Source organism: Phocoena sinus, chromosome 2 (assembly GCF_008692025.1).
Source record: "Phocoena sinus isolate mPhoSin1 chromosome 2, mPhoSin1.pri, whole genome shotgun sequence".
Classification (NCBI taxonomy): Eukaryota; Metazoa; Chordata; class Mammalia; order Artiodactyla; family Phocoenidae; genus Phocoena; species Phocoena sinus.
This window is the reverse complement of record NC_045764.1, coordinates 176124814-176150080: the sequence shown is the minus strand read 5'-3', so window position 1 is coordinate 176150080 and position 25267 is coordinate 176124814. Positions and strand designations below refer to the sequence as shown.

The window sequence follows — 25267 nt, the reverse complement described above, 5'->3', positions numbered from 1 at the left end:
GGCTGCATAGAGGGCCAAGGGGTGTGACTGCCAGTGGGGCCCATAGGGCAGGAGCTATTCTAACCCCCTCTTGACAGATGGGGAGACTGTCCCCAGGAGACCACACTTCCAGAAGGAGCCAAAGGCCAGCCAAGAATTCCACCCTCAGCAGGAAATGAGCATCAGATGCTTGTTGAGAGCGTCCCTGGCCAGCTGCTCTCCCATCCCCCACCTCCCCAGGCGATGGGTCGGGGGGCTGCAGGCCAGTTCCACCTGGCAGGGAGGGCAGCACGCGGGAGCGGACTGGCAGAAGATCCTTCAGGCCAGCCCGGAAGTCAAGTGTGCCAGCACCTGGCCAGGAGCTGTAGTCAGCTCCTTGCATGCAACTCAGGGCTTGGGAGGCCCAGGACACGTGCCTTCCCTCCGCTTGGAAACGACAGATGACTTTTTTTTTTAATTGTGGTAAAATACACATAACCAAATGTACCATTTTGACCATTTAAAATATATAGTTAGTGGCATGATGTCATACATTGTTATGCAACCGTCACCACCATCCACCTCCAGAATTTTTTCACTTTGCAAAACTGAAGCTCCGTACTCATTAAACACTAACTCCCCCTCGTCACCTTCCCACTAGCCTGGCACCCACCATTCTACTTTCCATCTCTATAAACTTGACTATTCTAAGTAGATCATATAAGTGGAATCAAAAGGATGGTAACTGTCCTTTGGTAACCGGCTTATGTAACTTCACATAATGTCATCAAGGTTCATCCATGTTGTGGCGTGTGTCAGAATGTCCTTCCTTCTTAAGCTTGAATAATGTTTCATTGTTTATCTTTTCAGCTGTCCATGGACGCTTGGGTTGCTGCTGCCTGTTGGCTGTCGCGAGTAACGCTGCTCTGAGCACGGGTCGACAGCTGACATTTGTCAACAGGTGCCAAGCTCTGTGCTAAGTGCTTTGCACGCACTAACTGATCTCATCAACCTTATGAAATGGGTACTCCTTAATTATCCCCTTCACAGATGAGGAAATCGAGGCACAGATAGTTCCAGTCGCGTGGTGGTCAGCGGTGGAGCTGGAAGCCACACAGAAAGCGTTTTGCTGTATTACTTATCCCCTAATGTTGATCAACTGAAATACAGCTTGATGCATTTAAGTCAGACACAAGGAAGGACTGACTGCTGGGCTAGGAAGCTTCGACGCACAAATGGGAGCTTTTACTGCCCTCTACTCCTTTTTCATCTTTGGAAAAGAAAAAAAATTTCCCAATCTCTTTCACGACCTTGTCCAGTCAATTAACCGAGTCTTCACCCTCACCCTGTGGGGCAGCAGGAGGGGCTGACCCAGTCCTGGCAGCCCAACCAGAGAATAATGCAGGCGGTGTGTGTTTAATGTCCTCCCTCTTTTCCCCCTCCCGAAGCTCCCTGGAAGAAGGGTGGGAGGCAGAGGGAGCCCGTTCTGGCACAGGGCTCAGCAGGTGCAAAAGCCGGTGGGGGGATGGGACTGGAGCCAGGGGGCACCAGGAGGACCTGGCTGGCAGGGCGGTGCTGACCGCGGGTGGACTCCTCCTCACGGCCCCGCCAACTTCCCTCTGTGAGATGACTTGCACTTCCCACTGCCCCAGCCCTGGCTCTCAGGGCGCTGCTTCTCCCTTCACTTCTCAGGCGGTCACCTGACCTGGGACCCTTCCTGGAGCCTCTTGTTTCCTGGGGATGTCCCACTCACTAAGAGCGCTGGGCAGAGCCATTGGCTCCTCTGTTGACAGGTGAGGAAACTGAGTCCTGGAGAGGTAAGTGAATGCAAAAGCTGAGGCCTTCAGGCTGGCATCTCTGCTGCCACCCAGGCTTCCCCAAAGGGGAAGTCACTTGCTCAGGGTCATTGGCAGCTGCACCTGACCTCGGCCAGAGTCTCCTGACCCCGCTGAGGACCATGGAATGGCCAGGACAGCTGACCAGGCACCACCCTCCCAGGCCAGCCCCTCCCAGGGGGGGCACCCATCAGAGCAGGCGTACCCCGGCAGGCAATGCCCCCCAACCCCCAGGCAGCCGTCTACTTGATAACAGCCCCTCCCTTCCTCCCAGGAGGAAGTTAGACCTCACACTCCTTTCTGTGTTTGGCAGATGGGGAAAATGAGGCCTGAGGAGGAAAGGCTTCCTCTGGTGCTCGATGAGCCTGGCCCACTTCCCGTGCTGGAGGTGGGACCACTCGGGAGAAAGCAGGGCCCACTGGGCAGCAGGACCCTAACCCCAGTGGCCTTCTAAGGAGTGTAATGCAGGAGGGCCCCCTGGAGGGATGCCCTTCCAGGGCATCAGGGAATTTCCGTGCCAGCCCCAGTGACCTGGCCTGTTTCCTAAGTGGGCCTGGCTTTTCACAATGGCTTTCAGTGGTGATGCAAGATGGCTAACTTCTCCTCCTAGCCCTTCAGACCCGGGGCTGCCCTGGTCCAGCAGCCTGCGGGCCCTTCTCCTAGACGGCATCATTTCCAGGAAAACAGCCTTACTCCGCATAAAGTCCCACCCAGTGACAGAGGCAGGTCACGTGGCAGGAGCTCTGGTGGGAATCCCAGTGCTCTGTAGAGCCCACCAAGGCTGAAGGGGAGGGGGGGAGCCTGCCCCAAACCGCCACAGGGCCCACCAGTTCCTCAAATCCGGGTGTTGGAATGCCTCCTCATCCGATACCAGGGAGCTCTGCCCTCCTGGACTTTGGAGAAGGAAGGCATGATGGTGGGGCTCGGGCATGGGACCACTTGGACCCTGGGGCACTCCACCACTTACATCTGTGTTTTTTTGTTTTTGTTTTTTGGCCACGCCTCGGCTTGTGGGATCTTAGTTCCCCAACCAAGGATAGAACCCCGGCCCTTGGCAGTGAAACCACTGGACCACCAGGGAATTCCCACATCTGTGTTTTTAGGCACATTGCTTCACCCTTTGGGACCTCCCAATCCCTTCTGGAAATGGAGCAGACACTTGCTCAGGGGGTTGCCAGGGAAGGCTCCAAGGAGAGAGTGCATATAAATAACAGGAACTGCTACTCGGAGGGAGTGCAAACCCCAGGCCAGGCCCTTATCCAGCACATCAGCATTTTCTCCTGTAATGCTCCCAATTTTACACCAGGAGATAGAGCCCAGAGAGGTGGAGTAACTGCCCAAAGTCACACAGCTAGGAAGGTGCAGAGCTGGGACCCCAGCCCAGAGAGGTCTGAATCCAGAGGCTAATTCTTTTTCTTTTAATTGAAGTATAGTTGATTTACAATATTATATTAGTTTTAGGTTACAACGTGGTGATTCGATATTTTTCCAGATTATACTCCATTTAAAGTTAGTATAAAATAAGAGGTTAATTCTTAACCCCCGCGCCGAATCCTTAGGAAGGAGGAAGGTCATGAATCACAGCACACAGCGCACCCCAGAAACAGCAGGACTTTGCACAGCATTCCTCCTTCCCGCATGCTAAGAGTCCAATATTTGGGGATCCTATCAATCTAAGAGCGTTAGGTTCTCTACCGTCTGCTTTCACAGGGCTCAGGAAAGACTGCCGTCCCCCCAGCACAACTCCCTCCAGCAAAAGCAGGTGCTTCACCAATGCCTGAAATGTCACTATCCCATGGGTGTTCCGTGTATACAGCCCACTGTCTGTGTATATGTCCATGTGTATAGCCACGTATATTGCTTCTTACAAACTCAAGGGTCCTATAAGGAGCCCTCATTGTTTCTGGGGAAGGACACAGGGAGATGGGAATAAGGAGCCGTTCACTGTATATCCTTTTCGTACCTTTTTAATTTTGAGCTATGTGAATGTATCACTAAAACATTAAGGTTAAAAATGAAAACATTTGGGCTTCCCTGGTGGCGCAGTGGTTGAGGGTCCACCTGCCGATGCAGGGGACACGGGTTCGTGCGCCGGTCCGGGGAGATCCCACATGCCGCGGAGCGGCTGGGCCCGTGAGCCGTGGCCGCTGAGCCTGCGCGTCCGGAGCCTGTGCTCCGCAACGGGAGAGGCCACAGCAGTGAGAGGCCCGCGTACCGCAAAAAAAAAAAAAAAGAAAAGAAAACATTTAACAAATGCATTTTATTATTTTTATTTTTTTAAACATTCATTTATTTATTAAACATTCGGCTGCACCGGGTCGGGTCTTAGCTGTGGCACATGGGATCTTTAGTTGCGGCATGTGGACTCTTAGTTGCAGCATGCCTGTGGGGTCTAGTTCCCTCACCAGGGATCGAACCCGGGCACCCTGCATTGGGAGTGCGGAGTCAGCCGCTGGACCACCAGGGAAGTCCCAACAAATGCATTTTAAAAGCCGCTAATGAGCGGGTGGGTGTGTGTGCACCCAGAGGATGGGAATCCCTGGAAGGATGAAGGGTTTTGTAATGACCCCATGGGTCCCAGGAGAGGAGTGGACCCAGAGGTGGGTGTGACCTGTCGAAGTATCAGTCCGCTGCAAGCATTTCACTAGAGCAGGGGCCCAGGGAGGCTGCCCTGAGTCCCTAGAGGCACTCAGCCACGGGGGTGTGACGGCTCCCAGCAACTCCGCCAAAAAGGGCCCTGCACTGTCACCCAGCGGGCCTGATTCCCCCAGACCTGGAGCTCTGTGGCTCAGCCCTCGTCAGCAGCCCCCTCCGATCATCTGATCGCAGTGCCTGGCACAGGCCCACTGCCCAGTGTTCTGCACCGACTGGCTGGGGAAGGACCGTCCCATCTCCTCCCCCTGGGCCGAGGATGGACAGTGGGCAGACACTGACCTTGGTGGGCGGGGCCTCTGACCTGCTGGAGTTGCCTAAGGGACTCAGGGGTAGCAAAGGAAGGGAGGGGATGGAGAGTGGCCCCGGGGACCCCGCAGCTACTCTCCCTGCCAGGGCAGCGCTGAAGGGCCCCGCCAGGACCACATCCTAGCCGCTGAGGGTGCTGCCCCTGTGTCTACGGGCCCCATGTGGTCCAGGGCCTGGAAGGAAGGGGCCGGGGTCACCAGGCAAGGAAGGAAGAGGGAGAGGCCGTGTAGGCACGGAGGTGACACGATGACTGCCCCTCGCAGCAAGCCCTTGGTGCCGGGTCTCTTTGGCCGGTGTCACCTACCCCTGAGTTCCCTCACCTACTGGGCGCTCCCTCCCACATTGCAGATAAGGAGACCAAGCCTCAGAGGGGAAAGGGCCCAGGTCACCAGCTGTGGGAGGGCAGCGCTGAGACCTGAACACGCTCAAGCATGGGCGAAGGGCCACAGAGGGCACAAGTCCAGGTGGAGCTAAGGGGGACACCCAGGTCCCTCCTGTCACCCCAGGCTGTCCTTGGGTAATCAGGCTGGGTTCATCCTGTCCTCGGACCCGAGCACCCTGCTTTGGGCAGGCGGCCCCCACACCCTTTCACTGCCCTCCAGCCTCATCAAGGACCCACAGGCTCAGGGCCAGAGACCAGACGTGACCCTCAGTCCATGAAGGAGCCCCAGGAAACATGGGCACTGGGGGAAGCCAAGCTGAGCCGAAGCGGGAGGAGTAGGGGGCCGTGCGGGGAGAGGGAGTGGCCAGGCAGAGGTGCGACCAGGGGTCAGAGGTAGGGCCCAGGACCCGAGATCTAGGGGCAAACAGGATGTCCTGCTGCACAGGGGAACACAGACACCAGGCAAGGCCCAGGCACTGACAGGGGCTGGCACATTCCAGGAACGCACACACATGTGAACACACACACACACACATGCACACAAGCACACACGTTTCCTTATCAGCCAGTCAACATGGTTCACAAGTCCGGAAGGAGCTCTGAGAGCCAGCCCCCTCCCCCCATGCTTGGCCTGGACAACAGGATGGCCACGGAAGCACTCTGGCCCTTCGCAAGGCCTCATGGGACCTGGTGGGCAGGGGGGTCCTGAGCACAGCCCCCAGGCCCGGGGCAGAACAGCCAATGGCCAGAGCCCTGGACCTGAGCCAGCCCTGGGTCCCCTGTCCTCAGCCCTCCCTCCAGTCTGCAGCCTCCCTGGCTGCACCCCCACAGAAGCTGCCGTCTGGCTTCCTGCTCACCCCAGCTTGGCCTTGGGAAGCTGACCCCAGCCACCAGACTCTGCTGGGCTCACAGGCACATCCACAGGGCACGCATACCCAGCGGGCATGGAGGCTCCTGCCGGGAACGCCCTGACTTCCTGTCTCTGGGCCTGGGTCTCAGCCTAAATCCTTCCCACTGCAACATGAGGAGTCTGCTCAGACCCACACCCCTCCCCAGCCTCCTGCTGGGGCCTTGCCCACTCACTGCCACCATCCACCTCAGGATTCACTGACGGAGTCCCCCACCCCTGCACCCAGCCTCTTCTCGGCTTTTTCTTGCAGATGGTGGCCTGGCCAGACACCTGCGAACATGGGGTCACGGTGGGGCCAGCGCCTGGCTTTACGGCAGGCTCTTAACTTCACTCTCCCCGGCCTGGGAGGCACAGACGGAACCCCTGTTTCACAGCTGGAAAAACTGAGGCACAGAGAGGTGAAGAAACTTGCCTACAGTCTCCTGGCCGGAAAGTGGTAGAGCTGAATCCCCTCCCACCTCTGCAGCCTGGCTTAGAAACCCAGCCCCAGGACCCTCAGCCTGCAGCCAAGGGGCTCAGGCAAGGTCAGGCCTGTCAGGGTCAGGGCGAGGAACAGGGCCTGCAGGAGGGGGCCTCCCTGAGGGGCCTGGGGACTGGGACTCAAATGTGTGAGGGGGTGGCAGGGGCTCCCAGGGGAGAACCTGGCCAGGACCAAACCAGATCAAGGCTTCCTATACCCTCACCACCCCCCCACCCCCCCGGCCTGAGACTCTCACCCAGACCACTGCCGGCCCCTGGGCTTTACATGTGGGGTCAGGCTGACCTGTCAATCACCTGCCCCTCCCTAGGAAGAGAGGTGCCCCTCCGATACCTCCCCTCTCCCTGGCTGTGAGGATCCCAGGCCACCAGTGCTGGGGCCTGTTGTGAAGCAGTGCCAACCTCCACCCTCCACTGGCCTCAGTTTCCCCACTGACACAAGGACCGCTTGTCAGCGTCAGCACTCACACACCCCGCCCCCGCACCTGTTCCCGGAGCTTGGGAGCCCCATCCTCTCTGCTTCCTCCTTCCTACCTTGCTCACCCCACCCCCGCTGGATTCCCCACTTGGGAAGATCTGGACACTCCCTCGGCCCCCGGCCTGCCCCACCCCTGGCCAGGTGCCCCCATGGAACAGGCTGCCGCTGGCACCTGTTCCTGCTCCCCCCGGGACCCCGAAAAGGGACTGGGCGGAAAGGCACCTATCGCTGCCTCCGGCCGCATCCTGTCAGTCTCCCCATCTCAGAGCTCAGCCTTCCTGGCAAGCCCGAGCTTACTGACGCAAATGGGTTCCAGAGCAGCCTCAACTGCAGGCTGGAGCCCAATTTCAGTGCCAACTTTTTGTGAGAGGAGAATGAGGAGGGGCGTGCGCGGGGGCGCAGCGGGGTGATCTCCTTGCAGTGCCACGTCCAGAGCCGAGACCTGCAGGGGCAACCCCTCATACACACACTCCAGGTTGACACCTGCCCTGCCGCAGCCTACAACTCTCACTGCTGGGAAGTTCCTCTCACAACTAACCCAAATACCTCAAGCTGCAGGACAAGGCTTGGCCTTTTCTTGTCTCCCAGGGCCCAGGCCTGCTTAGAACGGGACAGAGCAGTGCTCACCCCGCTGGGCAAAGCTCACTAGGCACGCGGCACTGGGGGCCCGGGGTCAAAGCCTGGCTTGCTCTGCAGCCACAGGGGTGGGCCTTCCCAGTTCTAGGCCTGCCTCAGTCTCCCCATTGGTACAGTGAGCAGGAAACAGCCATCAGCAAATGGAGTCACCACGGAACTTCCGGCTGGACCCTGGGTGCATGGGAACCCAGACCTCCTGCCTGAAGTCAACTTGGCCTGCCCCTCCTTAGGGAGACACCATTTTCATTCATGTTTATTTTAAAAATAAATACTCTGTTCTTCACTTTCAGACTGGGGTGGCGCTGGACAGTTAGGCAGGGAGGCCTTCCTGGGTGGGCAGTACCGATGGGAACTTCTGACACGCCCGAACCCTCCCCCGCAAATGCCTGAGATGCCTCTCATGGCTGTTCATTCTGGTCACCAGCCATGCGTGGCTGAGGATGGGAATTCCAGGACCACGGGCTCCTGACTTGGGGCTCAGTGCCTGGGGGAAGGTGGCCAGCCCTCCACCTGGGGTCGGCCCCTCTCAGGCCCAGGAACACTAGATGCAGGTGATGAGCACATCCATGGAGGTGGGCACCTCGATCTCCTCGAAGAGCACGTGACCCCCAGCAGCGCCGGGGCCCTCTGCCTTGGCCGCGGCCCTCAGCAGGTCCTGGGCGTGCGTCAGGAGGTGCTGGTTCCGACGGTGGCCCAGTCGGCGCAGCGCTAGAATGGCCAGCACGTGGTCCCGCCTGCAGAGACACGCGGACCCTCACTGCAGACCCAGCAGCTTCAACGACACCCCAGACCCCGAGGTGAGGAGCACCCTGGGGGCTTGGGCTGGAAGTATGAGTGCACCCCGCATTCCTGGAGCCTGGTCTCAGAGAGACTGAGAATGAGCCTGGAGGAGCCGTGCTCCTGGAAGCGGTGGCTGGGCCTTGAAGGGTGCGAAGCCACGTGGAGCCAGGAGGGCAGGCCTCTGTGGCCTACGCAACAGGTTCAAGAAACCTAGTGGATTGAAGGATGCAGCAATGCGGCCACACGGGGGCGGGGCCGGGGGAGCCGCTGGCCTCAGAAAGGAGTCAGGGCCTCCTGCTTCCAGCCCTGTGCAGGGAGCCACAGCCAGGCAGCACGCAGAGAGGCAGCATGAGGGTGGGAGGCCTGCGCCCAGTGGCGTCAGGAGCTCCCCCTCCCCTCCCGAGCACCCCAAGAAGCTCGAAGCACCGCCCCACAAGCTAGGGAGGGCAGGCCAGCCCAGGGCAGGAAAACAGGGACAGGCCAGAAGGGAAACCTCGGGCGCTTGGAGGGGAGGGGTGGTCACTGAGGACTGGGGGCCTGGAATTCTCCCCGGGGGGTCGGGGTGCAGGGCAAGGCGGTGGGTCCAGGAAGGAGCTAGGCCGGGGGTTTTCTGCAGTCTCCCCACCCTGGAATCTCCAAGGCCATGGAGAAATTCGGGCTGGGATTTCCATGGGTACCATGACTCACCACCACCACCACCACCCCCACCCCACCCCCCGCCCCGTCCCATCACACACCCGGGATCAAAGCCTCCTTTCTCCTGGCCAGGTCTGGGGCTTCCGGAAAGAGCCTTCTCCCAGGGGTGGGGGCCGCGGCCTCCCCTCAGCCTCCCGGGGGAGGGACGTGTCCCCACCATCAGACACGGGAGGAGGGTCTTCCACTCCCTTCAGACTCCAGGGGTGGGGACGTGTCTCCCCATCTCACCACAGGACTGAATGTGGATGGTGAGAATAGACCACGAGGGAAGGGCAGCCCCGATCCCACGAGGCCCCGCCACAGCCTGAAGGCCGGGGGCCCTTAGCTGCTGCACCTGCACCTGCGCACTCAGGCCGGCGCTCGTCCGAGCCCCGCCCCCTCCCCTCCCCCCTCCCCCCTCCCCCGAACCAGCTCGCGCCGCCCTCAGGCTCGTCGCCCGCACACCTGCAGCCGCAGGGACACTTCTGCAGGCACGAGTCCCCTGACCCCAGGGCCCCGCGGGGCCCGCCAAATCTAGTGGGGAACGGACCTGATGTCGGGGTAGCTCCGGATGAGTGTCTCTAGGTGCCGCCGGATGTCGTCTTTGTAAGTCTCGCCCAGTATGTCCGCCACGCACGGGATAGCTCGGCCCAACCAAGTGGCCTCAGAGCCCTACGGACACAGGGAGACGCGTGCGGGGTGGGCCACTGGCCCCCCCCCCCCCGGAACCCCCTTGCCGCGCCTGCCTGCAGCCCATCCATTAGAGCCCCGTAGAGCCCTCCTGAAGCCACCACCGCGGTCCCACTGGGTTGCCTCCTGCATCGCGGAAGGGGACGCGGGCCTCGGCACCGTGGACTTAGTCGCAGCTCAAGAGTCATCTTCCCTCCCCCACGACAGAGCACGGAGGTGTCTTCCAGAATCTGCTCAGATGGGTAAACCGAGGCCCCGCGGGCAAGTCCTGCCTGGAGTCGTACAGCGGGTGGGGGACCAGCAGCCCAGATAAGAGGTGTATGTGTAGGGAGCAGACTCTCGAACTGCTCAGGGTCAGGGGCTCAGGAGAGGTCTTCCATAGTTCCCACCCATCAGACGGGGCTGCGACCCTCATCCCTTTCCCACACACCCCACAAACTACATGCAAATGAATGCAAACGTATGCAAAGTGTCGTCCCCACCAGCCCCGCTCGGCTGGGGGAGAGTGCGCAGAATCACTTCCGACAAAGCCTGCCCCGCAGGGGCTCTTACAGGGGCGAGCGGAAATGAGAATGGGGGGTGCTAGTGGAGGGTCCCCACGCTGGAGGCCCCCCCGAGGAGGCCGGCACGTCGGGCAGCCAGACAACGCTCCTACCAGGCCCTGGAAGGTGCTGCCAATGGCCTGGGCGTCCAGGCCCATCTTCTGGGAGCCACTCACGCGCTCCACACCCCGGAACCGCTCGTGGGGCCTCAGCGCCTGCGCCAGGTACTCGCGGACGACGTACCGGTGTACCTCCTGCAGAGTCTCCTGGGCGGCCAAAGCGGGAGTCTGGGTCAGAGTCAACAGTAGGGGCCCTGGGCATGCCCCCACCACAGCTCGGCACCCCCCCCATACCTGCGCCCGGGGCGGGACCACACGCTCGAGGTGGCCGGCGAATGCCACCACCTTGTCCAGGAGGGGCTGCAGCACGTCCTGTGTCAGCCAGGCCTTGGTGCACAGGACCTTGAAGAGCGGCTGGGGGCAGAGGGGGTCAGGAGTCTTCTAGCCAGGTGTCCTCCCCACGCACTAGACCCTCCCCTGGGAGCCCCGTGCATGGCTCCTGACAGGGGTGTTTCAGGCCAAGGGACAATCTGTCAACAGGAAGAAATTCTGGGGAGCTATCTGACCCCCTCTCTACGGTACCTTGGTGACATCCCCTCTCCTGCCACAAATTATGTCACTAGGCCTTTCCCAGGGACTGCCTCCTCCAAGCCTGGAGCCCCAGTAGGCAGAGTTTGAGTTTGAGCCTCTAGCCAGGCCTTGCTTGGGGAGTCCTGGGGCGGCTTGAGGGGCCGGAGGAGGAGGAGTTCCTTGGACACACCCACTCTGAGACTGGGAACTTGTCTGGGTCCCCCGCCAGCCCCCCGACACACCACCCCAGCACTGCCCCCACGGTAAATGAATGCCGTGACTTGGGCTTCCAGGCTCCAGGACACAGGGAGCACCTGCTGGGCATGGAAAGTGGGGAGAGAAGGGCCCATTCCCCTCACCTGCACATCACCCTGCAAGTCCTGGAGCAGCCGCTTCTGAAAGGCGCAGGTGGCAGCCACCAGGGGCTTCTCCAGCTCTTCAAGGCTTCCTGGGAACCTGGCCAGAAGATGAGTTCTGGGGAGGGGCCAGGATAGGGGACAAAGTGAGCAAGGGGGAACAGGCTGGGGTCAAGGCCTGGCATACAGCCATGAAGACTGGTGCCACACCAACGCCATTCACTTAGACTATAATGTGAAGGGCAGACCCCTGGGGCTGCACAGTGTAGTAGCCCTGGGAGCAGAGTCAAGTGAGGGGACGGCACTATGCCCCAGGTCATAGAGGGGCAGGGCAGTGGAGTGGTGGAGGTCCCACTGCATGGCAGAGCTCCCCTTGGCAGCACTGAGCCGGACCTGCACCCCTCTTGGTGATAGAACAGTGCAACGCAGCCATTCCTGACACAGGGGCCCCTCCTTTGAGCCTCATAACTGCCTCTCCAAATATTGTAATGTCCCCATTTCACTGTTGAGTAAACCGAGGGCCAGGCTCTGCCCGGTCCCCAGCCCGGGGACACAGAAAGGCAGGCTAAATTTCCATCAGGGGCTTGGCCAGAGGCTGCCTACCAAGGAACAGAGAATGTTCCCTGGGGCTGAACCCCAGGGTTCGCCGTGCCCAGGGCCAGTCTGGCACAGATTAGGGACAAGAGAGTGTTATAGAAGCAGTGCCTCAGCGTGGTCAGGCTTTGGGTTCACACAGACCTTGTTCACGTCCCAGATCCAGCATGTACTGTCTGTGTGACTGTGGACGAGTGGCACTTCCTTTCTGGGCCTCCACATTCCCATCTGTACATGGGGACCCCACCCTCGCGCTGCAGCAGCTGATGCCTCTTAAGTGGGGGGACACTAACGCTTGGCACAGAAGGGGGACAGCCAGTGCCAGCCCACGGGGGGGCCTCTGCTTTCTGGGGGTAGATAAACCCAGGCCCCAGCACGAGCAAAGCCCGGGGGGGGGGGGGGGGCGGAGTGTCAGGGAGGGCTTCTTGGCCTCTGCTCGGCCTTGAAACTCCCCGCATCCCTTCCAGGGCCTCAGCTCTGCGGGGCCGAGACAGGACCCCACAGCGGAGACGGAGGCGGAGAGGCGAGCTATCCCTGGAGGCCTCCTGGGAAGGCCGCCTGAGGCCGCCGCGGTAGCCTTCCCGGTCCCGGTTCCCTCAGTTTGCGCGCCCCCTGCCGGCCGTGCTCGGCACCGCCCCTGCGGAGGAGCGAGATAAACCCACCTGAACTCCTCGCAGGCATTGATGTTGGCGCACAGGTTAGGCTCGCTCACCGCCCCCGACTCCAGGAAAGCCTTTTCAAACCTGGCGGAGAGGTACGCAGAGGTCTTGGAAACTCTTTCTGGCTTCTATGACCTCGCGTCCGCCCTCCCTCCGGCCTTACGATGAGGCTTGTCCGCGGATCTCGGACACTGAGCCAACGGGATGGGCCCTCCCCAGGGACGACCACCATCCACACCCTGGCCACTCCACCCACCACACCCCGGCCCAAGGTGGGCCCCTACCTGGGCAGGAAGAGGCCAAGGGCCCGCGTGCAGATCTGCAAGGTGGTGGCCTCCAGCTCCGCGGAGATGGCGCCGGCTGCCTTCACGTGCTCTGCCACGAGCTGAGAGCAATGCCACGCGCTGAAGGCGCGTCTGAACCCTCAGTCCCGACGCCCCCAGCCCCCCACCTCGCGGCCCCGTGATGTCTCCAGCCTTCCCTGCCCTTCCTCGACGTCTCGCCTGCAACTTCCAGCGGCCCCAGCCTCGAGGTCAGCCCTCCCAACTCCCCCCACCCACAGGGCCGCCTGCTAAGCTGGGAGCTGTGGCCTGGCACTCCCAGCTAGGCCAGGCAACCCGAGGGCCTCTGATCCAGCCCCATATGGGGCCTCAAGCTCCCGTCTAACGGGGAGGCGGTTATGACTGTATTTTACAGCTCTGGGTGTCTCTACCGCCTGAGGCCCAAACACATGTCCCTCCTTCTGGGCACACCATGTGTACGTCGATGGACAGCGGCGTATGGTAGTGGCCCTGCAGCACGTCGGGGGCCTCGGCAGCCACCCAGCGACTCTGTTCTACCTGCAGGATGCCATCGAAGCAGCTCGCGATCTTGGTCTGTGCGGGGTAAGGAAGGGGTCGCGGTGAGACCCTCCCAGGAAGGAGGTCCCCTACCTCCCGAGCCCAGAGCCCCGTCACGCACCCTTGGAGACAGGGGCCACCCTGCTGGTGCACAGGCCCACGCCTGAGGGCACGGAGCCTCCCTGCAGTGGGGCGGTGGCGGCCACACTCAACCTAGACCCTGCCCCCTCCGGCCTGGCCCCTCGTGGCCCTTACCTCCAGGAAGCTGGTGTAGTCGCTCTCGAGTCGGGCCCACACATCGGGTGCCAGGAGTGGGGGCAGCGGCTCCGAGGGCAGAGCCAGGTCCTGGGAGCCCAGGAAATCAGGACTGGAAGGCAGGGTGGATGGAGCCTGAAGTTCTGAGCAGAACTCTGATGGGGCAGTGGCTGCCCCTCCTCCCCTCTGGATAGGCTCAAAGCCTAACGCCATCACCGTGAGGGCCCTGAATCTGGGCTGTTCACATCCTCAGCCCCCCACCACGCCCTCCAGGTTTCCATGCCAGACACCCCTCCCCGCGGCTTCTGACTGCAGGACTTCCTGTTACCCTCAGCGTTCAGCTGTGCTTGCACAGACTGCGTAAAGAGGGCCGTCCAGGTGGACCTTGACCAGGTTGCCTCGGGTGTGACCACTACCCTCACGGTCAGGGTACACCCAAGACTGAACTCTAAACGCCCCCAGGACCATGCAGCTCAGGGACCAGCCACTATCCTGTCCACAGTAGGGAGGCCCAGACAGGGGCGGGTACTTGTCTGAGGCCACAGGGCCTATTAAGGAGCCCAGAACTTCGGCGCCCTCCTCCGGCTTGCCTGTCTGCCCGTGGGGCTGGGGAGCGCTCAGCGGGAGGTGACCCACCCCACGACGTTCTGCAGAGCCCTGAACCCAGGTGTCCATCCAAAGCGAGAGTGGGGCTGAAAGCCAACTCACGCCAAGTGCTGTGAGCCCACGGTTGTGTCCTGCCTGGAGGGGTGCCCGTTGCTAATTCACTCAGAGGCACCCTGTGGACTAGCTTGTGCCTAACTGGGCTCCCTGCCTCATAAGCAACCCCCGCCCCCCACCCGGATGCTTTCCAGCTTCAGGAACCGGCGGCTGGATGGCCCCCTCCCCTCTCGGGAGAGCACCATGGTCTAGAACGGAGAGGAGAGAATGTCGAAGCCTCCCGGATATCGCCAGCACTCTCCGGGGAGGAAAAGGGGAAGAAAGGTGCCCTGTGCTCTTTAGAGCAGGTTCCTGAAGGCCTCTCGTGTGGGCAGTTCCAGCCCCTCCTTGCCCCTCATGGCGTCCTGGCTGGAGCCTCACCTGCTGTAGACATTGGAGGCCCAGTCCAGCAGGACGTAGAGCTGCTCGCAGCCATGGGCGTCGTGTGCCAGCTCCTGGAGGCGCTGGGCCACTGCGCCGTGGAAGGCGCGCAGGTAGGCCTCCCACGCGGGATAGCCGGCGGCCGCGTAAGCCGGGTGCACCTCCAGCTGCACCTTCTGCAGGTCGTGGCGAACCAAGCGGCCGAGCTCGGCCAGAAGCTGGGCCAAGCCGGAGGCACCCTCGGCTGTCCCCGGGGCCTCCCCCGTGCTCACCTGCTGCACGCGCTCACGCGCACTCCGGCGCACTGCGTCCTCCCAGTGCTGGCGCCAGTGGCGCGGCGTGCACAGAAAGTCGCCGTCTGCAGGGGGCTCTGGGTGGGCCTCCTCTTCCGCGCGCACCACGTGGGCCAGCTCCGCGAGCACGGCCGCGTCCACGCCGTCCGGGCCCAGGGTCTCGAGCACGATGGCGCCGATCTCCGCAGCCAGCCCGTCGTAGTGCAGGCACAGGTCCATGGCGCGCCGCGCAAAGCCCGTGGGGTCCTGCTCGAAGGTGCGCGAGGCTTTCTCGGCCACTAGCCGAGTCTCGAGGTGCCGCAGCTGCTCGAAGGCCGCCAGCAGTTTCCGCTCCGTGATGAGGTCAGCCACAGATTTGTCTTTCGCGAGGTCAGGTGAGAAGAGGGGCAATGAGGGGGACGCCTCAGCTAGGCCTGTCGGCCCCGATCCCACACATCCGGAGCCGGGCTGCCGGGCCCCAGAGCTGCATCTGAAGGCCTGCTCCAGGAGCGACAGCCCCAGGTGCCCTGTGTCCTTTGGAATCACCTTTGAAGAGGCAGAGAACCCCAGGTGCCAAGCCTGGCTCAGAACAGCAATTGGGATCAGCCCCTGCCTTCCCCCTGCCCCACTCCCATTCCCACTCCCAGCTCTACAGAACTGGACCTGGTGGCTTCAAGTACGATCCTGACTGCAGGTCCAATGGGGTCAGAGCTCAGGGTGGGCATGCCCAGGCTCCTGCCGCTGTGTCCAGCTTCAGCACTTCTTGCTGTTCCCTGCTCTGGGCCAACTTCCAGCCCCTAGGAGCGCTCTGCCTTCACCTACATTCCCCCTTCAGGGCCCTACTCCAATGTGTCCTCTCCTGGGCAGCCCTCTGACCTCTCCTCTGCCCCATGGCTCACAGGCACCCTCTGTGACGCTGTGATCTGAGAGGGCCAGTGCCTTCTCCAACACTCTGGTTTGGCCAGGAGCCAGGCTGTGGAAGCCTGTGGAGTCCTAGGGTCCTGCAGATCTGGGTTCACATCCCATTTTTCCACTTCCCAGCTGTGAGACTTGAGGCAAGTCACTTAACCTCTCTGAGCCTCACTTTTCTCAGCTGCCCTTGTTGGAATGTTGGAAGAATTTAACGTGAGATTGTACAGGGGCAGGGGTTTGGGGTAGCTGGGGAGGAGAGCCTGTCAGGAAGCCTAGGCCCCACTGCCCTCCTCTCTGGCCTCGGTTTCCTCCCCTGCTTAGCAGTGAGGGATCCCTCACCTTCTAGTTCCGCAGGCCCCGCCCCAGTGGATGACTGCGGGCTGACACCGTCCATGGCCCTTGAGGACGCCTCCCGGCCATGGGCCACCCCTGGCCCAGTGGTAGCCTGGGTCTGGTCAGCAGCCGGGCCCTCGTCCCGAGCACGCCGTAAAGACCGGAACAAGAGGCGGGAGCTGCGCCTGAGCAGGCCTGGGTCCTCCTGGGGTGTGCAGCCTGAAGCCCGCTGGCTTGCCTTTGAGAAGGCCCGCAGAAGGGTGCCCAGGCCAGGCCTCAAGCCCTCACGATGGGCGCTGGACGCATCCTCGCTGTTTGCCTTCCGAGTGCCCTGAGCTGGGATCTGGGGTACCACAGGCTCCCTGGGGCTGTGCAGCTCCGGCCCAGAGGCCACTGACTGAGGCGACGGCATCTTGGCGGCAGCAGAGCTGGGGGCGAAAAGGAGGCTCAGGAAGCCCTGGGGGGTGCCTAGCCCCCAGGAGCAGACACAGAAACCCATGAGAGCCCTGTGGGATGTGCTGGGGCCCAGTAGCTTAGTCAGGGAAGCTTTCCCCAGGAGGTGACCCCAGGGCTGTCAAAAAGGAAATGTCACCAGGCAGCTCCCATGGCCAGAGCCATCTTTGTGCCAGGATGCAGCTACTTCTGCAGACACAGACAGCTGCTTCCATCAGGAAACCTTCCCTGACACCATCTTCCAAGAAGGTCTCCTCCAGGTACCCACCTCACCGGCTTTGCCAGGCCAGACCCTCCCATCGGAGCTGGAGAGGGAACTGAACGCGTGGGTTCTGGGGCACAGCCCGACCCGCAGCCCACAGTCCCTGGGGCTGGGCCCAGAAACCACGTCCAGGACTTCCTGGACCTTAGGTCCTGAGGCTAAAATGCCCACCCCCTCCACAAGCCACTCACTGGCCCCCACCCCATCCTTCAGCTCACCCCCATTCAGCCATCAGGCCTAACTGCTTCTGCTCAAAGCGGAGCTCAGGGACCCCCGTGGGAGGCCATGCCTTTTCCCTGGGTGTCTAAGAACTGGAGGGAGGTGGGGTCAGGCCGGAGGGGGCTGGCCTAGGCCACCGGGGGCTTATCGGGCCTTGCAGCCTGCAGGGAAGGCTGTGGGAGGGGCCATGCTTCTATATTTAACCAGGGGCGGGAGGTTCCCAAGCTGTTTCTCACCCATTGCATCTCCTCCCCACCACCCAGAGAGGTATGCTCTGGCCCCTCCCCGACAGAGGGTGGGGAGGGGGTCCCCAGGGCATGGGGGTGCAGAACAAGGGCTGCCCCTGACCCACCCTGAGCGGGGCCCTCACCACCCAGGCTCCCCCAGGCTCTGCCCACACCCCACCCCCTTTCCGCCCAGCCTGGCTGTGTTTGACTTTCTGCCTTTAGGTTAAGCTAGGGGTGGGAGAAAGGAGAGAAACTTCTTGGCTTGCTGGAACCTCCCACCCACCCCATTGTGTTAAGAGGGGTTGGAGATGGTGGGGGGCCGGCAAGGTCTCACTTTGGCCTTGAAGAAACTGGGGCCCAAAGAAGGGCAGGACCTGCTGAAGTCACTGACCAACCAGAGGCTGAGACCCCCCCATCCCCAGGTCACCCCCCACCATGGGGACAAAGGCCAGGCTGGAGCCAGCACCTGACTCTTGGGTGATAGTGGGCAGGAACGGCCTCTCCCCAGGCCTCAGTTTGACACCAGGATGGGCAGGACCCAGACCCCTATCCACCCCCTCATGCCCTCCAGTGAGATGTCTGTGCGGGGGTCAGACATGCAGGGGGTCTGCTGAGGCCTACCTTCCTCTCCCAGAGGCCACTGAGCTGCTGGAAGGAGGCCCAACTGAGGGAGGGGCAGGCTCAGGTGATTGATGGGGGCCTTATCAGCCCCACCCCGGCCACAGGTCGTTGTCCTCCCCTGGTGCCAGGACTCGGGGACCCTGCCCGCAGACCAGCCCAACGGCAGGGAGCATTGTCACAGGAGCCGGCCATCCCCTGCACCCACTGCCCCCCCAACCCACCCCCGGTGTCCCCCAGTGCCCAGCAGGGGCAGGTGTGGTGATGAAGAAAGCCATTCCAGCTGTGCTCAGCCTGCCGTGCTCCGGGCTCTGTCTCCAGGGAGTGTGGGGGAAGGACAAGCTGGCCTACCTTGGCTGGGAAGAGCTCACACTTAGTAAGCACCCATTGCGTGCTCAGCCCAATGCCCGACACACGTCAGATCCCCATGACAACAAAGTGGCAGGGTGTCGTTCACTGCATTTCATACATGAGGAAACAGGCTCAGACAGGGACAGGGTCTTGCCTTAAGCCACACAGCTCCCGGGTGGGGAGCCTGGGCCAGCCCAGGTCTGTCTAGGAACCTGGGAGCAGAGGCTGGACTCCTGTGTCTCCTGGCATCAGCAAGCCCTGCTGCCCGAGGAACCCTTTCTCCTGGCAGAGGTTCGGAAGGTGGGGTCAGCTCCAGATGCCCGGAGCGGGGTCGGACTTGAAGCTCTCCCAGGAAGCCTAGAGGCAAATTCTGGGGGAGGAGGGGCAGCTGGTGGCTGGGTCTCATGGGAGGTCACAGAGGCAGAGACTTGGAGCCCACCTACCCTGCTCAACCACCCTCGTCCCAAATCAGAGCTGCACTGAAGGCCCATCGAGGCCCCTAGCTGGTCCCTCTGTATCCCACTTCTGCAGCTTCCCAAGTCATTCTTGACCTTCACAAGGCACAAGTCAACCCGGTCACTCTCCTACTTTAAACCCTTTCATGGCTCTCCGCAGCCTTCAGGCCAAGCCTGAGCCCCACAGCCTGGCATTCGAAGCCCCCTGTCCCGGACCGAGCTTTCTGCAGCCTCATTTCTGGGCCTCCTTGACCTGCACCCATCCAGCCCCACCAGCCGCCTCGTGCCTGTCCAGCCTCCCGCCTTCTACTTAGGCTGCTCCTCCTCCCAGCCTCCCCCGCTACTCCCCGAATCTGACCTGGTCTTCAGAACCTCGGGTGCAGGTGCCTCCACCTCCAAGGAGTCCTTGGGCTGTGCTGTACCACTTGTCTGCTCGTCAGGCCCTCGGACTGTCCCTGTGGTGATGGGGCCTCCTCACTGGCCTGGGGACCTCTGTTCTTCTACCCCCTCCCCGTCACCCCAGAGCCAGCCTGGCGGAGGAGTGAACCATCAATGTAAGGGTCACCCCCTGCCTGGCTGGCCTGGCCAGGCGTCACGCTGGTGTCTTCTGGGCTGCAGACTCCTTGCCGACCCTACCTTGGCCCCTGCCCCGTGCCTGCCTCCTCACCCATGGGGCCTCTCTCTGGCTTTCTTTCTCTCTGTCCCATTGCCCTGAGTGTTCAGAGGCCCTGGCCCTTGTGCCTGGGACGTGGTGCTGGATGAGCTTCAAGGCCCAGGAGGCCCAGACCTAGCCTGAGCCCTGGGCCCCATGTTCTCTAGGTCAGGCCAAGGCACCCACACTGCAGGGCCAGTGGCAGGGGCAGGAATGCCACCCAGAAGACATGGTCACTGGAAGCTCCCATCTGGGGCCACCCTATCTGTGACCAAGAAGTCAAGTTTGGGCTTCCCCCACCACTAGCTAACCCCAGCCCCAGCTTCCACCCCCTTTTCCTAGGCCTTCCCTCCTATAGCATCTCCTCCCAGGTATCCCGTGGTGCCCTTCCCACTCCCAGCCTCTCCGCCTACCCTGGGCCTGGACTGTCAACCCATCCTTCAAAGCTCCAAAGTAGCCACCTCGGGCAGAGGACTGTGTCTCCCTCATACCTCCCACCTGCCAACCCCCATCACCTGATCACAGGTCCTAACTGTACCCCTTCCTAGACCCCTTGAAACCCATCTCGTCAGAGCAATGGGGGGGGGGTCTTGCCAAAACATAAACCTCCCTTAAAACCCTTCCTTGCAAGGTAAGGTTCTTCTCCTGAAATATGGAAGAAGACAAGCGTGTGTTCTCACACTATTCAACATTTGCCTAGAAGAACTAGCAAAGGCAATAAGGCAAGAAAAATGAATAAGAAGTATAAATGTTGGGAAGGACCTGATAAAAAATGTCATTATTTGTAGGTGATATGATCATCTGCTTAGAAATAGCTTTTCTATACTCCAGAAAAGCCTATTTTTAAAAGGCACTTAAAAGGCTTCCCTTTTTAATAGCAACAAAACATAACCCCTCTCCCCACCCTGGGCTGCCATCACCCTCGGGAGAAGCACAGACTCCTTAGCTGGGCATTCAAGACCCTTCCTAACTGGCCCCTCCAGTTTCATCTACTCAATCCCTCACCCACTCTGACCACTTGGATGCACTCACCTCTCCTCCACACCTTTGTACAGACTGTTCCCTCTGCCAACAGTGACCTCACCCCCACCTTCTGCAGCTGCTGACTCCTTCAAGGCTCAGCACATGTGGCTCCTCCCCCAAGAAGCCTTCTCCAACCAGCTGAGCCCCAGATCATGGTCAGCGCCTCCTGCTCTGGGCCTGGTTCCTGCCCTGGGCACAACTTCTCCCATGATCGGGGGACAATTACAGGGTTTGGGGCATCTGCCTCTTGACCAGGAACCCCCCCAGGGCAGAGAGTGGGCCTGACCCAGCCTCCAGCCAGGGCTGGTACATGGCAGGTGCCCAAGGAAAAGAGATAAGCAACTTCATGTAGGCGTATCAGCCCATAGGTGTGCCACTACTTTGTGCATATGGGTTTTGCACAACTGTGTGTTAACCTGAGTGTGTCTCCCGGTACGTGTGTGCCTCAGAGTGTCTGTGAGTGGCTCTGTTCGTGAGTCCATGTAGGTCTGCATGTTCACGTCTGTATGCTTTCTATCTCTGTGTGTTGTGTATGCATGTGTGCACATGTGTATCGCTGTGATTTGAGCTGGCATTCTGGCCTGGGCTCCGAGCCGGGGTGCTCAGCCTGGAAGGCCACTAGCAGAACCAGAATTGTCCTCAGCCCCTTGAGTCCCCGCCTACCCCCCACAGCACCCCGGTGGCCCACCTGCCCCACCTGCACAGACATACCTGCCGGGTGAGTAGACACTGGGCCCCAAACAGAGCAGGGCTGCCAGGAGAAGCCGGCCGAGCTGGGGCCTCAGAGCGGGGCCTAGGCGCTGGGGCCTCTGGAGCAGCCAGAGCGAGTGACCAACAGCTGGGACTCCCCAGCTACCGCCAAGCTGGCCACGGCCCCCAGCACCCCCCCCAGCCCCACCCTCCACCACAGCCCCATGCTTTCACTTGTAGAAATGCTCCCGCCCCCTTCCCACTCCAGAGGCAATCACTCCAACCTTTGACTCCTGGCAACGCAGGCCAGGGGCCGTGGAGGGGAGGGACGAGGAAGCAGCACTCTGGAGGCCGTGGAGGGGGTGGACACGGCTGCGGAGGGCTGGTCAGACTGAGGCCAGAGGCAGCAGGCACCAGCTGGCTGGAAGGGGGCACCCAGCCCACAGCGGCCAAGCCCAGAAGGACCCCTCCCTCCAGGGCAGAGTCGCCAGCGCCAGCCCTGTGCCCTGCCTGGCGCTGAGAGCCCCGAGGGCAGAAATGGGGGGAGACAGCGACAGCAAAGGGAACATTGTAGGCCACCTGCCAGGAGCTGGAAGAAGGAGAGGGGCCCTCGAGGACAGATAGGATTACGCTCAGGGACAGGAGGGATAGCAGGGGTCCGCCCGTGAGGGAAGGTAAGGAGGTGGGCCTGAGCCTGAGTGGCCAGGAGCACAGGTCCCACTCCTCCAAGGTGGCTCCAGCTAAAGACATTTTGTGGGGAGGGTCACTGAGGAGACGCTGGCCCGACACCCTCCTGGGGGGATTCCGCTGCTGGCGTCCAGGGGAAAAAACTTAGGGAAAATCCAGGGAGGACAGATCCAGGCCTGTTCACTCGGGCTGGAGCCACAGGGGCCTGGGGCAGAGCAGGGGAGGTGCTCTGGGCAGCGTTCTGAAGAGAGCAGACACAAGCCCCTGAGCTGTCCCAGGGCGCTGGGGGGCTTAAACAGCAGACATTTATTTTCTCACAGTTCTGGAGGCTGCAAGGTCCCAGATCAAGGTGTTGACAGGGCTGATTTCTCCTGAGGCATCTCTCTGTGGCTTGTGGACGGCCGTCTTCTCCCTGTGTCATCCCTCTGTGGGTCTGTGTCCTCATCTCCCCTTCTTATAAGGCCATGTTGGATTAGGACCCACCAAAATGGGCTCATTTTAACTTAGTCACTCTTTACAAAGACCCACCTCCAAATACAGTCACATTCTGAGGTACTGGGAGGTAAGACTTTAACATAAGAATTTTTTGAGGACAAAATCCAGCCCGTAACAGATTGGAAGGCACCTGAGATGCTGCAGTACCTTGCTGACATCTGCACATGGACCAAGCTGTACCTGGAGATACCAGCACCTCCTCCAGAAGCCCTCTAGTTTTCTCTTGAGTCATTAGCTCCCAGAGCCCTGGGTTCCTCTCTGTGAAGTGGGGCCATAAGAGTCCCAGCTCAAGCCTATGAGGCACCCCGCTGGTTGGGTGGGCCTTCCCCCCCACCCCAGCTCAGGCCAGCCTGCCCAATGGCCTCCTGTCCCATGTGTCTCCAACAGTCAGAGACTAAGAGATGAGAAGGGCAAGCACAACTCAGGAGACCGAAGTGGTGTGTGGGGGGCCCTCGAGGTGATCACCCAGGGCTCTTCGGTGCAAGTCCTGGGACCCCGTGGGGTAGCTGCTCCCCACCCATATTGCACTAGGACACCAACTCAGAAAGGCATCGGAACCTGCTCACGGCCACACATTTGGCAAGAAAGAGGCGAGGCTTCCAGCCTAGATCTCTGCCTCTGAGGACTGGGTCTTCCCATGGAGCAGGGCCCTGGTGGACACTGGGGGCTCCTTGGTCCACCCCTCCTGTTCTCCAGGTCACGGGGCACATCTGAGTGCTGGGACCTCCCAATGTAGGTCACCTCCACTCAAAAGACAGGTCCCTAAAAAGTTGGTGGTGCCCAGGCCTAGGGGGTTGCCCCCTGACCTCTTCCCAACCCCCAGCTGCACCCCACCCCTGCCCAAACCTGTGGCCTCTTTTCAGCGTGAGGCTGTGCTCTTTCTTTTACTCTATTTCCGTGCTGTTTCCCCCCAACTTTCTCAGTAAAATCCCTTTGGAAAAGTCCCAGCCTTGTCTCAGAGGAGCCTTGGGCACAGGGCCGGTCTGGCCCGGGTCAGGAGAAGGCCGAGCAGAGGGGGCAGTTGCGAAGGGGCGCAACAGCTGGGGACCCCAAGAAGAGAGCAACTCCTCTGCCCCATGTTGGGCCGCACAGCCCCGGGAGAGGCATTTCTCATTCAGCCTCAGGTTATTCCTCCATAAAATGGGGTTGTTGTTGGGATCCAGTGGGCTCACCTCAGCAGAGGACCTGGCGCCCAGGGCAGGAAGGGAGGGAGAAGGACCACACCACCAGATGCTTGCCTGTCCTAGGGGTTCCTGGGGAGCCAGGCTACTACACGCTGAATGTAGAGGCCCAAAGTGGCAAATTCCACTTACACTGCCGCCGGGTCCAGGGCAGAGACCGGCCTGGGAACAGGACACCAAGGCTCCAGCCTCTGCCCCTAACCGGCTGTGGGCCTGGGCAGGGGTCAGTGTCTGTCTCTGAGCCTCAATCTCTCCGAGGCCGATGTTGCAAAGTCTAGGTTGGCCCGCTCCTGCGTGCTGGGGGCGGGGCCGCAGGAGGAGGGGCGGAGCATATATCTCTGGCACCGCCCCCTACAGTTACGCGCAAGCTCGCGGGTCAGTCGCTGTGTGCGTGGTCTCAGCCTGCTGGTCTTTAAGGGCCGAGGCCCTGCGCTGTGCGGGACAGCAGACCCACAGGGTGAAGATCGCCCCCACTGGGCTGCCTCCCCGGGCCTGACACCCCCTTATTCCCCAGCTCACGGAGCACGACGGGGACCCGGGACCTCCAGTTACGGGTCGCCTCCACCCAAGAGCTGCCCTGTTAGGCGGTGAGCTCGAGTGGCGTTGTGGGTACCGCTAGGGCTTAGGCCTCGGGTGCACCTGGGATCCTGCCCCAGCCCGGCTCTTTGTCAGCTGTGGGACCTTGAGAAAGTCGCGTTTAAATGGCTGCCACACTCTGCCTGGGAGGGGCGAGGATGAAATCTCAGTAAATGGCACCATCGTCCCGCCCCTCCCCAGCATTCCACACCAGGAACCCGGAAATGACTCCTGCTTGCTCAGGCCCTCGACCCAGTCCCATGTGTCAGCAAGTCCTGGCAAGGCTTCCTGTGAAGTGTCTGCCCCCTGCCCCCTTGTGGAGCCGACAGGAAGGGTCTGTGGAGGAAGAGGGGCGGGACCTTGAAGGACAGCCCAACCCCCTCCTAAGAGGAGCCATCCTGGGCCTGTGTACTGGCCACAGGTTTAAAATTAAAGCAGGCTGCCAGGCAAACTTCTGCACCTCGCCTCCCACCTCTCCTGCCTTTGGGGGGTGGGCTATTTTTAGAAAGAAGGCGGGTAGGAGAAAGTGCCTTATTCATCCTGGAGGTTAGCAAGGCCTCCAGGAAAGAACAGAGGGGCCTGTGTCTCCCACCTCCTCCAGGTTCACCAAGACCTCACGCTACCACCCACCTGGGCCTGTGGATTTGTTGAGCTAACATCTATGCAGGGCTCCCCCTTGCCAGGCCCTGAGCTTCCTCAGGCCTGGGTCAGCCTGGCTGAGAGCAGGGGGCCAGGTTGGGACGATGGGAGGGAGGGTGGCACAGCTGGGGAGTGGGTCCAGGCAGTGATCAGGTTTCTGCGCCCCAGGCCCACCCCAACCGGCCAGCAGAGCCAAGAAACGATGTCGCTGTACCGCATGGAGGGATAGGGCCCTCGCGTGGCCCAGGAGGAGGTGCTACCCAATCTCCCACGTGGGCACTCTGGCTGGATCAGTGGCTTCCCAACTTCAGGGATCCCGTCATAGCCGGGGCCTGCACTAGCCTTGGGCTCCTCACTTCGCACCTCAGCTTCCTCATCCATACGATGGGATTACGCAAGGATTTAATAAGATTCAAGCTGGAATAGTGCACCCCACCTATGTACCATTCCTGTGCCCTACTGCACCCAGAGTGGGTAGGGGGTGAC

General features: G+C 61.1%; 1 protein-coding gene and 1 long non-coding RNA gene across 9 annotated transcripts; one reads left to right on the top strand and one right to left on the bottom strand.

Moving 5' to 3' along the window:
* Positions 1–7877: 7877 nt before the first annotated feature.
* On the bottom strand, positions 7878–24565 carry EXOC3L4 (exocyst complex component 3 like 4). 7 transcript variants are annotated; one of them, XM_032622787.1, is made up of 11 exons: positions 16260–24565; positions 14737–15388; positions 13657–13768; positions 13315–13437; positions 12847–12947; positions 12566–12646; positions 11313–11427; positions 10678–10797; positions 10438–10590; positions 9643–9764; positions 7878–8371 (listed from the first exon to the last, which is right to left on the bottom strand). In XM_032622787.1, the coding sequence occupies exons 1-11, from the start codon at positions 16750–16752 to the stop codon at positions 8179–8181; spliced, it is 2265 nt and encodes a 754-aa protein (XP_032478678.1). In that variant the 5' UTR covers positions 16753–24565; the 3' UTR covers positions 7878–8178. The 7 variants fall into 7 exon arrangements, 6 of the variants coding, with proteins under 6 accessions (XP_032478678.1, XP_032478677.1, XP_032478676.1 ...); XM_032622786.1 differs by having other exon boundaries at positions 10438–10797; XM_032622785.1 differs by lacking the exons at positions 7878–8371; positions 9643–9764 and having other exon boundaries at positions 9940–10590.
* LOC116748994 lies at positions 9883–14729 on the top strand. Of its 2 annotated transcripts, none has more exons than XR_004348462.1 (6): positions 9883–10024; positions 10325–10548; positions 12371–12600; positions 12782–13094; positions 13259–13446; positions 14511–14729. It is a non-coding gene; the product is annotated as an uncharacterized LOC116748994 (long non-coding RNA). The 2 variants fall into 2 exon arrangements; XR_004348463.1 differs by having other exon boundaries at positions 9948–10024; positions 10337–10548.
* Positions 24566–25267: the final 702 nt, after the last annotated feature.

Coding starts and splice junctions, on each gene's coding strand:
- EXOC3L4 (XM_032622783.1), bottom strand. CDS start 16,752: ATGGGTTTCTGTGTCTGCTCCTGGGGGCTAGGCACCCCCCAGGGCTTC. Junction 11,428..12,565: donor AATGCCTGCGAGGAGTTCAG/GTGGGTTTATCT, acceptor GCCCCTCCCCAG/AACTCATCTTCTGGCCAGGT. Junction 10,798..11,312: donor ACTTGCAGGGTGATGTGCAG/GTGAGGGGAATG, acceptor CTCTGCCCCCAG/CCGCTCTTCAAGGTCCTGTG.